Source organism: Triturus cristatus, chromosome 11 (genome assembly GCF_964204655.1).
Source record: "Triturus cristatus chromosome 11, aTriCri1.1, whole genome shotgun sequence".
In the NCBI taxonomy this organism is placed as follows: Eukaryota; Metazoa; Chordata; class Amphibia; order Caudata; family Salamandridae; genus Triturus; species Triturus cristatus.
Genome location: NC_140594.1, coordinates 293,563,220 through 293,576,288, shown reverse-complemented (window position 1 = coordinate 293,576,288; position 13,069 = coordinate 293,563,220). Strand labels below are relative to the sequence as shown.

Below are 13,069 nucleotides of genomic sequence, written 5' to 3'. Positions count from 1 at the left end.
CATTAACTGAACTCATGAATACAAGGACCTTAATTAAGTCCAGATGTATTTAAATGAGTCCCGAGCTGTGCTTAGCAAGCACCTGCTCAAATTAAGCACTGCATGTGCGGCAATTCTGTGGTTAAAGAAGCAGCTTGTAAATTTATGGTACGGCCTTAGCTCTGGTTTGGGTTGGTGGTGCCTTTAGTAAAGAAGAGACAGAGACAAGAAATATGGCTTGTACATTTGTAGAAAAATGCATAGAAAGTAGACCTTTAATCAATAGTGCTGCATCAACACAGGCAGAAAAGTGAACTATTCTCTACCGCGGGACTACGACCTACCCCAGGAGATCTTAAAGCTTTGAAAAAAATGTTAAGGAAGACATCCATAGTTATACATGCCATGCACTAGTTGAGGCTATGGGCGATTCACATCTACTGGTGAAAAACCTGCCACAAACAAAAAGATCCCTCAGCTTTCCTTGCCATGCACACCACAGACTGAGGGAAACCTTCTCTATGGCATGCAAAAAATCTGACCAGAAGAGGCATCACGGTGTGCCATGCATAAGAATAGACTGGGGAAGACATCCCTCTCTCCTACGATTCACAAGACCACCCTCAAAGGAACTCTCTCACTGCCGGCTGTGCATCACAGGGAAAAAGACCGCCATGTAGCAAATCTGGCCAAATGGGGTGATCTATATTTGTGATGCATAGGAAGACTTAGGGAGCTTTGCGGCTATGCTCTTGAATAAACTGAGGGAAGCCTCCCTCTCATTTCTCGCCATGCTCAAGCACAGACTGAGGCAAGCTTTCATCTCTCCTGCCGTGTTCTGGCAGTGATGCTAGGAGATCTCTATCCCTCCTGCCATGCTCTGGCACAGACTGAGGGAGGTATCCATCTCTCCTGGCACAGACTGAGGGAGGTGTCCGTCTCTCCTGCCATGCTCTGGCACAGACTGAGGGAGGTGTCCGTCTCTCCTGCCATGCTCTGGCACTGACTGAGGGAGGTATCCATCTCTCCTGCCATGCTCTGGAACAGACTGAGGTAGGGTTTCATCTCTATTGCCATTCTCTGGAACAGACTGAGGGAGGGAGGGATTTATCTCCCGTGCCATGCTCTGGCACAGACTGAGGGAGGGATTCATCTCCCGTGCCATGCTCTGGCACAGACTGAGGGAGGTATCAGTCTCTCCTGCCATGCTCTGGCACAGACTGAGGGTGGTGTCCGTCTCTCCTGCCATGCTGTGGCACGGACTGAGGGTGGTGTCCATGCTGTGGCACAGACTGAGGGTGGTGTCCGTCTCTCCTGCAATGCTCTGGCACAGACTGAGGGAGGGATTCATCTCTCGTGCCATGCTCTGGAACAGACTGAGGGAGGTATCCATCTCTCGTGCCATGCTCTGGAAAAGACTGAGGGAGGTGTCCATCTCTCCTGCCATGTTCTCGCCCAAACTGTACGGAGATTTCCTCCTCTTTGCCATACTCTGGCGCAGGCGTAGACTGACCTCCTACTATGCTTTGGTACTGACTGGGGGAGACCTCTCTCTTTCCTACCAGTGCAGATTGGAAAACCCACATTCCCAGCAATTTATTGTACATGCTGAAGGAACCATCATACTGCCATGCAAAGGCATAGACTTAAGGGAACTCTCTCCCGCCTAGGCATTACTAGTGAAGGGTGCTTGTTCCCCCTTCCATGCAACAAACAGTAAAGGAACCATTTTGCTTATGCGCAACAGAACATACTCAAGGGAGTACTCAATGCTGTTCGCCAGCACACCTTCACTCTCTGGCAAGCAGTAGCACTAAAGAGCCCTTATTTATCTCTTCCATGCACTAACACACACTGACAGGGGTCATGCGCTTTCATTGGTCGAGGACATCACTCTTCCTTGCATGCATTAATAGAGTCTGGAGAAGCCTCCATATACCTGAAAGAAACACATATTGAGACATCCTTTGTCTGCCTAGACACAGGACAGACTAGGACACTTAGTCCTGAAGTGGCCAGCATTAGCTCAGATTGAGGAGTCCCACTTTCTCCAAGTGCAGTAAAGGCACAAACTGAGGGCTCCGACTTCCCCCGAGTATGGCATTAGCACAGACTGGGGAGCCAAACTTCCTCCCAATCTGGTATAAGCACAGATTGAAGTGGACATAACTTGTTCCCTCTTGGATATCTCAATTGCAAGAATATTGCCTATAGGAGTCACTGTGGCACCAGTGACTGGATTGAGGGCCATGAAATTACTCCCTTATTGCTCTTCACATAATGCTGCAGCTGTTCCTCTGCAGCGCCCCCTGCAGGCCTGTGCTGGAATGGTTATTTTTGCAGCCAGAGGCCACAGCACTCAACAGGAGTTCCTTGAAGAGGAGCACAATGTGCCAGTTGTACTTGGCCGAGCATTCGATGTAGCCGCACTTCCAGCTCTTCTTCACCAGCAGGGAGACTGTATGGCGAGAGGTGAATCGGTGCTTCTGCAAGTCCCGCTTGTTTCCCACCACAATGATCGGCATCTCATTGGGGAGGCCTGCCCTGGGAAGGTGAGAGAAGTGATATTAAGTACAGTGTAAATGTAAAAGATGATGGTCTAGGGTATGGCATCAATTTCCTACATAAAAGCTGAAATTTGAAAAGGAACCTTCTTTTCCATTGTCCTGCACTCCGCTATGTATTATACTTCACCTCCCTCATGTGTTCCCCAGAATGCACGACCTCATCCTTCACTTCCCCCACTCCACTCCCCTAATTTACCTTTCTTTCTCTACCATTTATACTTTCCTCTAAGTACATCTCTTTGCTCTTGCTCCTCTTTTTCTCAACTCGTTGTTCACTCCCATACATCCTACCAACTCCGTTCAAATATTCACCCCTCCATCCTTATCCTTTGTCTAGTTATTCTGCCCCCGTAGCTACCATCTCATCTACTGCTCTCGTCTTATGTTCCCTCCAGCTATTCCACTCTCCTCTCCTTCCCTTCACATATATTCTGCATGAATCAGCCATCACCAAGACATCATCTCCGACTCTACCTTCTTCACAGGGACAAAGCAATCTCTCTTCCTCGTAACAGTGGCCTGAATTGCTATTTATTCCCTGCGGCATGAAAACATAAAGAATCTCTAATGTACACCAGGGTTCTGTAAAGTGAATCTTACACATACATAATTTAGGCATTTATGGATGTCATGTTCTAAAACACTGGAAACAAGCAGCAATGAAGGTACAAATTAGACAGGAGGGTTGTCTAAATTATGATAAGAAAAGGCAAATTACTCCCCATAATGCGACACATTCTAGGACAGTAATATGTTGCTAATTTGTTATTTCAACACTCATTATTATTGTCAAATGTTGAGCCTTATTACTACCAGTTTCACACCTAAATGCAGCAATCAGCAACTGAAAAGTCATCAGTTACCCTTGGCAACGGTTCCTAGCACCATTCTCCGGCCCAGACTGTGGGAGGCCTCCCTCTTTCCTACTTTCACAGATTGCAAACCCACATTGCCAGCTATTTGTTGTACATTCCGAAGGAACCATCATACTGTCATGCAAAGGCAGAGACTTAAGGGAAACTGCTCCCAACTAGGCATTACTAGTGAAAGGCGCTTATGTTCCCCTTCCATGCAACACACAGTAAAGGAACTATTTCATTCATGTGTGTGGCTTTAAAAAAAATAACTTTTCATCTGTGTGAGCTAGAAATAATATTCTTCTTTATGAAATCTGCATAATATGCAAAAGACTATATGGGAATTGTGTTAAATCCATAATTATGTGGAAAATGTAGAAGCTGTACATTGCATAATTCCAGTGGCCCTGGTCATGATTCAGCCATTATGCCATCACATGCAGCGGCCTGGGGACCTCCCATGACCCTGTTTGCAATATGAACACTAATCTGAAACTGGTGCTGCACGGTTTCAAAATGGGCCCACGTAACATTACGTTCCAGGCTTTGCTTCAAATGAAGTGCTGTATTCTGGTAGATGTTTGCCTTCCCTGACTCTGGAAGCAGGAAGCAGACTCTTTAAGCCCTACATTAGAACTTGTAGCATACCTGCGAGTGCCTTTTCATGCTTTTGCTGGCTTCCACTCCACGCATGCAATTGAATCAATCTTTTTGACTATGTTAGACGGTCTAGATGCCATGATAGGCAATGCTGACCAAATGGATCTCCTGCTACTCAAGCGCTCTGCTGAGTACGACACTTTTTGATATCTGGCTTGGAAGGCCCCTTTCTGGAGTGGTTCTGACCCTTACTGAATAAGTGCACTCAGGTGATTTCTTTGTCTTTTCATCCAGATGAGCTGCTTGTCACCTGCGTGGTCCCGCTAGGATCTGCAGGTTCTCTCATACTTTTCCAATTCCATGTGTAAATCCTGGGTGAGTTAGCCTGATCGTCTGGCTTCGAGATAATCTATGCTGACAAGAGTCAACGTCTGCTGAGATCTGACCATCTGTCATCCAACTGTAGCAGTAACTCTAGAGGATGCCTGGCTGTCTTCCACAATAGGATGACTATAAAATTCCTAAAATGAATGCTGGCGAGACCGAGGCTCCCATCATCGGAAGCAAGTTATCTTGTTGTAGGCTCTACCCTGAACTCGTGATCTTGTGTCTCTGGTTCGCAACGCAAAAAACACGAGCATCGTCACGGACACAGATCTCTGCACGGATACCCAGGTAAAAAGAGTATGGTCTTCCTTCTTGCTGCATACCCTCCAAAGGAGACCAAAGAAGACACTACTAGTGCAACAACACAGTGATACATGAGTGTTGTCTCCGCCTGGGCTTGTCAAAATATTAAAGCTACCACTGAACATGATCGGCTAGAAGTCTGTAAAATGTAAATTGATTTATATCATAACAAGAAGTATTAACACTTGCTACCAAGAATTATGCAATTTGTTGTAAACTGAAATCCAGTGCTGTTGGATTTATTGTAAGGGTTGTTTCTTTTTTCTATTGGCTTTGGAGATATTTTGAAAAAGGACTATGTAATTTGCTTTGTAATGTATTGTAAAGGTATACTTAGAGCGTTAATAGATTTATATTTTGATATATATATAAAATTAAGAGTCAGGGTGAATGAATATTTGTGGTTGAAATACTGATCATGTCTGTTTTTGCAGAACCCATCCCATCCTCAGCCGTGTTCCCATTGTCCACCACACCTCTGGCCAAGCTTTAAATATGTTTAAAATATATAGTTCTCTCCGACAATCCATTACACCTCCACCCTCTCTTGTGTTTCAAATATATATCACACCCCTAGGTGTGCTCTGTGAATCTATTGCACCTCCTGTTTTTCTCAGGTAACCATAACACCAAAAGCCCAACTCCAACTATACTTTAACCTCTAGTCTATGTGTTTATCACGCATTAAAGCATGCCCCCCACACCAGTCACTCTTCCGGATACTGATACAGAATCCAGCATACTTTTGACAGTACCCCAGCAATTATTTAACCGTCATCTGAGCACCAAAACCCATCATAAATTCAATGGTGCAACCTGCCCCAGTTGCCTTTATACTCTTTCTATTGGATTTTTCAAACATATAAAACAGATGCCCATGCTGTACCATCACGTTGCCATTAACAGTATTACAGATCACGTGTACCCTGCAGGAAATCAAGCAGGTTGCAGTTGCGTCACCCTTCCTTATGGCACACATGACATATTGCACTAGCTCTCAGCTGATATCGATAAAAGATATGCTGTGAACGAACTTCAGATGGCTTTCGGTCTAGAATGCTGTGGGAGCTCTTCTGCGTAGAATGTGAGCTGGTCTCTACAGTATGCCATGTCTCATAACCATTGGTCAATTGTGGGGGCTGCCCTCGTACCCCAGTGGACAGCCACCCTTCTTTTTGCTAATAGCACAGCTGCCGCCACCAGCTTTCAACTGGCCGGCTGCAGCGGTTTAATAAGGTCAAGCACACACATTTGGGGAGGTTATTTCACACGCTCCACCACTATATATCGGAGAAGGCCTGCACCACCCAACCCCAGAATCAACGGATAGGATCACATGCCCAGTCCAAATGGATAAAGTCTACCTCTAGGGTCCCACACCGGACACAATATGCGACAATTTAACAGGAATATAGTACACTTGCAGCAGGCATTTAATGTTTATGATGCTTAAATTAGAATTGGAAGTAAGTTTGCCCATAAGAGCACAGCAGAAATTCCAATCCTCTTGGCTCAGTGGTTCCTCTGGGCAAGCGTTCCATCTTTCTAGCATGTGATTCAGGGTCTCCCTCATCTTTTTGTGAGGCATTGAACAGTCTTGTGATGAGGCTACTACGTGTGTTACCCGTGAGTAAGATCTGCAGTGCCCCCAGAGTTGATGGTTCGTCTGGGAACTGTCGGTTTAGTACCCTTAAGGCCATTCGGAGTCGGTGATATGTAAATGTATATGTCAAGAGCTGGGTCAAAAGAGATGTTTGTGACATCTCATCCAGAGTTATAAAGTTCCCCACCCAGATAAATGTCTCCCATTGTCCTCAGCCCTGCCTTCGCAAGCATGGTCAGTGCTCTGGGTTTTTGTGTGGCTTGGATGGCTAGGTGATGAAGCAGCGACAATGCTGGTGCACATAGAGGAGACTCAGCTGCCTCAGCACTGAGCGCCCTCAGGCCTGTGTGGTGCAATGTATAGTATTTGATTACTGGTATGTGCTACGTCTGTGCGCATGTGTGGTAAGATGGCCTTGAGAGGTATGGGGTCTGCATCATCCCCTTCTATAGCCAGGTGAGGTGTGTATTTTGGGGGATAGTACCAGTAATGGGTGAATTGCGCTTCTGCGCATAAATAATATAGGTGGAAGCAGGCGTGGCTGGCACAGGTAAGAGAGGTGGGGCGGGGCAGGGTGGGGGGGTGAAGTCGACAGATGACGAAATAGGAAAAATTAAATTAAAAAAATAAATAAAATCACTTACCTTGCACTCGCCGCATCGGCGATGCGGTACATGCAAGGGAAGTGGTTTTATTTATTTTTTATTTCATTTTACCTATCCCATCATCTGTCGACTTCTGACCCAGCCCCCTCATCTCACCCCATCGCTCTTACATGTGCCTGCCGTGCCTGGGTGGAAGTCTGGGGTACTAAATCCACCTTGGTCAGAATGGCGTGTGAGCGTGCTCCAGTTAACTCTGGGTCGTTTCCCTACACAGGCTAGTGTGATCATGTCGGACCTAAGGGTTTCAAAAAGGCTTGCGCCTGCGTGTAGAATGTGAAGTGGAATTATAATTATAATTATAAAGGGGCCATTAGTGTGTCATCTATGCATGGGGCCGTGGTCTTCACGGCCCCACCAACCACTGCGGAGCACGAGTCAAGGCCGGAGGGAGTTGGTAAATACATTGAGCGGATTTTACCAAACCTGGGCCATTCCTGCAAGCCATATTGTAATCAGTTCTGTGGGGGGCCAATTCTTACAGTGGCAGTGACAGTCTGCATGCAGCAGGCCCCCTTGCAGGGTCTATATGGCACCAATTAGCTACGATCAGCATCACTTCTCGCTACCGGGATCAGTTGGTCTTGGTTGCTGACTTGGGTCTGAGCGGCCTCCGATGTGCTTGAGTGACTGTCTTGACAAAGTTCATTGCCGCTTTCGGTGAGGTTAATACTTTCTGTGTACCACAATGTTCAATACGTATGCGGGTCGGATAAAGCATGGCATTTGGTACTTCCACTGATTGCAGCCTCTTTTTTTAACGGGAGAAATTTCTTGCGGGCCGCCTGAATTGCAGCTGTGAAATCGGGATAGAAGGAAATATTGTTCCCTTGATATTGTATTGTTTGTTTCTCTCTTCATAGGTGGAGTACTGTGTCCCGGTCACGGTAATTCAGTGATTTGGTGATGATTGGGAGCGGGATGCCCCAGGAGGTGGTCTAGTCAGAGACCTGTGTGCCTAGTCCACTATTTATACAGTGGACAGATGCTCATTCCCATATATCTCCCTCAGCATGGTCTCCACATAGTGCTCTAAGGGGCCAGTGTTGGTGGATTTGGGAATACTTGTGATTCTCAAATTCTTATGGCGGGACCGTGCTTCCAGGTTTTCCTTTTTTAGCTTGGATCACCACCACCATGTTCAAGCATTTAGTTGTGACCGATTGCAGATCATCTTCAGCTCTCTATATGTGTTGCTCCGCCGCTGTGATCCGTTTCACTTGTTTGTCCAGCTTTGCCGTCATGTGGTCCATTCGTATATTTAGTGAGTCAATCTTTCCATCAGTTGATGGCAGGCTTTGCTGCATAGCCAGCAGCGTGTAGCTTTTACTCTGAGACCGACAGCACATGTTGTTGGGACCGAGGCATGGGGTGGTTCCAAAAACGTGAGCCAGAATTGCGGATTGCCTGCTTTCTTCATCATTCCTGTTGCGTTGCCGCTGGCACGAGTATACCTGCGGGGCCCGTCCAGCTGCAAGCTATCAGCCATGTCAGGCCCCTGGATAGTCCTTGCACAGGAGACTGCAGATGCTCAGAGGTGGGGACACCCAATCTGTAATGCAGCCGTTCTGAGTTGATCGGGCTGCTAGGCCTCAGAGCTAAGCAGTCTCTGTTAGCCCTCAAACCTCCATAAGCCCTGATCTTCAGTCTTATCAAGCGTTTGGTCTTGATATACTTTAAGATGCAGGTGCTGCCATAAGACTCTCGCAACACGCTCGTGACAGATAGAGCACCCAACTGGCTGCCTGCCTCAGCACTCGTCCATAGCTGCTTCACTCAGTGAGGCATGTGGGGCTGCAGCCTGCTGATTGTTATTGTTTTGGAAGTATTTTTCAAGGCAATCTTCTGGCCCCAGCGCCTTTGATGCACATACAATTGGATGAATCCTGGGCTTACTCTGTGCTCCGCCTGAGGCGCTCGGCCAGGCAGCCCAGTGCTCATTGCCGTATGGCCTCACAGGCCCTGTTCAGTCACTCAGTGCCATGTCCCCCTCCGTGCTAAATTGGGCAGCGTCGTACTCACCGCCTGCAGCCAGGCCTCCCCGCTCTTAACTTACTTGTCGCAGCGTTTAGGGGCTCCCCGCTGAACAGCGCTGACTGCCACACTCCAGCTCAGCATCTCCCAGGGCACCACGCAGCCTATCCCCGCTGCACCACACACTGATCTGTCGCCGCAGCTCCACAGCACACGTGCCAGTCAGCCCTCCATGAACTACCTCAGCACAGGGCTGCCACGCAATGTGTCGCTGTCCCCGACCACTGACCACTATTATTGCTCTCGGCACCAGCCCACTGCTGTACCACGAGTTGGTGCGTGCTCGTTTACGCCTCTTTTCGCCACCTGTCACAGCAGCCCACAACCTCAGGCCCTGCAGCTTTAGGGACTGGGATCACCGAGCCACCTTTGGAAGTTGAGTCACTTCTCTGCCAGCTGTGAGCCACCATCTTCTTGCTGGTCATGCCCACACGCGGCCTCCCAGCCAGAGCAATATCTTGCTGTCACCTTTGCTCTGGGTGTTGTTTCTAAGCTGTGCAAACGCCAGTGGCTGCTTAAATAGTATGTCCTCTCAATTACTGGCAGATGGCAGTCTGGCTGTAGGATTTTTAGTGGATTGGAGTTCCCAGCCGACAGAGCTACACTACACTGCAGCCATCTTGCCGTGGGCTCTCTAGTGCCCCCAACCAGCCCTAACTGTATTGCTTACAGTGCTCCCAGTATTCACCAAATGTCTAACTGTACGTGATGCTCTACAAAAGCGGCCATTGCATTTCCAACTGAGAGCCCTGCAACAATCACAGGTCCAGCTCTACACATGGAATCTATAAAAACTCAAACTGTGGACTTGGAATTAATATATGTACGTCCCTACAAGCAACACCTATCAAAATTAACTGTGACCGACCACCATGGAACACACGAGATACATCTACACCAGGCTTATACAAACAACTCAACGCCAAACTGATGGCACCTTTTCGCTATTCAACAGCTTACAAGCAACATAAAACACAAACATCAACACATTACCATTCAAACATCATAAAATACTACATCCACATTATTGTGCAACCAACACAGCACCAAGGGTCAACAGATGGCGTCTGTTTTCCAGCAGTCATGTCCATCAGAGGTACTACGCAGGCAGTGGTGCCCTTTCCATGTCCTTTTCCCATAAAGGAATATAGACAAACCTTTGCCAGTATATTGCTCAAAACACAACACTCCGTTTACTCCACTTATGCTTACGCTCCTCCACAATTTAGCCTTCACAGCCAGCCCATCACAAGTCCAACTCTACATACAGTATCTAAACCACTTCAAAATTGGGCACAAAGTCAAGCAAGTTATGTTATGGTCAGTTCTATAGTCAATATTTGTAACTCCTACAAATTTAAGTGCAACATCAATCATGTCTCCCAAAGAAAACTACCACTATACCTACAAGTTTAATTTAGGCAATACAAACAAAACAGGACATATCGCTCCAGACTTGAAGCAAGGATCATCATATTACCTCGCCATAAGAAATCCTTAGGAGGCACTGATTTCGCAGTACAAGCCGTCAAGCTCTGAAACTCATTACCAGCCAAGATTCAAAGCATTCAGGAGCATATACACTGCAGAAGAGATCACCCCACAACCGTGGCACAGAACCAGGAAAGATATTCTCACCTTCCAATATAATTTACAGCCCACAGCTGTGGAAAAACACACCTTGCACACTTCTTTCTATATTCTGGTAAGCTTATAAGAGCTGACCTAACTTTGGTATTATATAAGGGATAAAGTACCACCTGCCATACATTATAAAAATATTGCAAGTCACTGAGGAGTTCCATACCCATGTAGAGGAACAAGAGCGGAGTTCCTTTATAAGGTATGGAACACCGAGGTGACTTGCAATATCCTCATGATGTACGCCACGGTTTACTTTATACCATAAAACACATGGTCACACCATCACCTTTTCCACAAACCACTTAAAAACCTTGATGCGTAGTTCTTACATATGAAAAAGCGAGCATCTTTGCAAACGTGAAGAATACAAATAAAATATGTAGTGCAAAATGAAACATATCAAAAACCTGTTCGATATTTGTTGCAAACAGATATTAGAAACGGTTCAATACAAGTCAATTTTTTAAAAAAAAAAGTCCAGTAGGTCAGAATGTCTAGAAACATGCACAGATTCTAGCTTTTCTCTATCAAAGTAGTGCAAAAATTAAATATATTGTCTCTGCATGTCACTGTAAGCAGGGCCATTGTAATTATTTTTTTTTTTCATTTAATTGAAGATTAACAGCATTGGCCACATAATCCGCCATCTGCTGCATAATCTGCAGATTTTATCAAAAAATATGTTGTTTCTAGCTCAAACAGTCCAAAAGTTGATAAAAACACAGTGACACGAGTTGCCGCTCTGTGGAAGGCTCTTTCAAGGTTTGACTGGTCACCTTTATGTAGCTTAGTGCTATATTTGGGTGTTAAACTGGTACTAATGAGGTACAACTTACGCCCAGACAGTGTTAGCAAGCTTAAAAATTACAAAATAATGAATACTATTTGAATATGCACCACATCATTTGCCTTTTCTTGCCGCATAATTTACACAATCATGATGCATAATATGATCCTCCCCTCCCGCACAATTCCAGTGGCCCCAATTGTAAGCTATTAAATATAGCAGAAGAAGGAATAGCAATACTTCATTTGTTGCTTTAAACAGCTACTTTATTTATGCTCCATAACCTGACCTGTTTTCTGCTCAGCTGCTGGCAGTGGCAGCAGGAATTGCTATTTCAGACTCGACTGTTATAACCTTATAATAGACGAATTCTGACGTCTTTTCGTTATAATCGACAACTTGGTGCATCACAATTAGTGACTGCCGTTTATACAGGGATTACAGAATCCCGTGTAATATAAGGTAATATCAATTCATACATTACTCTTCTTGCTCACAGTAACACTAATGCACTAACAGTCCGTTGCCAGTAGCCATCTGTTGCTTAATTAACTTACACTCACATGAGACATATCTGCTATGAGTCTTGCTATGGGTCTTGTCTATCACCCAGTTCTCTAACAGCCTGTAAACCAGCAATCACCAAATGAGCAGGCATGGAATGAATGAAGAGATCTGCCAATTGGAAGACTCTAATCTAGCCCAAAACTACAGGTTTCAAGTAGCTCCATACTATAAATGCTTATTTACAACCTACAATGACATTCCGGTATGGAATGATTGTAACAAACACCATCACAAGGCCCTCCACGACACCGGACCAGCATACCTGAACAGCCGACTCAAATTCCACACACCCAAAAGGACCCTACGATCAGCCCAGCTCTCCTACGCACCAGAAAGACCAGATCGGGAGGCCGCTCATTCTCCTTCCTCGCGGCCAGAGCCTGGAACGATCCTCCGCTCCACCTCAGACGGATAACATTGCTCCCCATCTTCGCAAGCAACCTCAAAACCTGGCTCTTCGAAAGACCCCCTCCTTGATGGACAGGAACCTGCGAACCCCGCCCCCCCCCACACCCCCAGCGCCTTGAGACCCTTACTGGTGAGTATTTGTGCTTAACAAACACCTGATCCCAGGAGATCTCCCAACCACCTCTCTCTCCTGCCAGGCCTGCAGAGGACCGTAAACGTTTAACAAAATACCAAATTGGACAGCCCAGTGCAGTAACCAGTTAAGTAGACTATGAGCCTAACAAATAACATAAAGAGGTAGGCAAAGCTGCTCAAAGATACCAGCTTCCTGAAAACCATACCCTGCACATCTACCTTTTGCACCTCTTCATCCATCACACTGCTATGTGCTGCGTCCCATAACACGATAACCACACCTCATTGGTAATCATGTACAGCATGGAAACACTTCCCACACAGAATCTAAAAACAAAGACAAAACCCTTCCAACCACACACCCTACATGGCGTATTATGCTGCTCATGTAGGAAAGTGCATCAGTGTCCAACATAGGTGTAGTCAGAGCAATATAAATGCTGCAATACAATAGATGTCCAATTCTGGAACCCCTATGCCTAACACCTACCCTGTGTCCAGCACTATGCCCAGCATCAGTAACACCTTTTGTGAGG

At 46.1% G+C, this 13,069-nt stretch overlaps 1 protein-coding gene across 2 annotated transcripts in view; it reads right to left on the bottom strand.

Annotated features, from left to right (window-relative positions):
* Positions 1-211: 211 nt before the first annotated feature.
* The window catches only part of RASL10A (RAS like family 10 member A), a 104,823-nt gene continuing 91,965 nt past the window's right edge, over positions 212-13,069 (bottom strand). For both annotated transcript variants that reach the window (XM_085633309.1, XM_085633308.1), the window contains one exon: positions 212-2,523. In XM_085633309.1, coding sequence (XP_085489435.1) covers positions 2,253-2,523 — 271 coding nt within the window. In that variant the 3' untranslated portion in view covers positions 212-2,252. The remainder of the gene's footprint in view (positions 2,524-13,069) is intronic.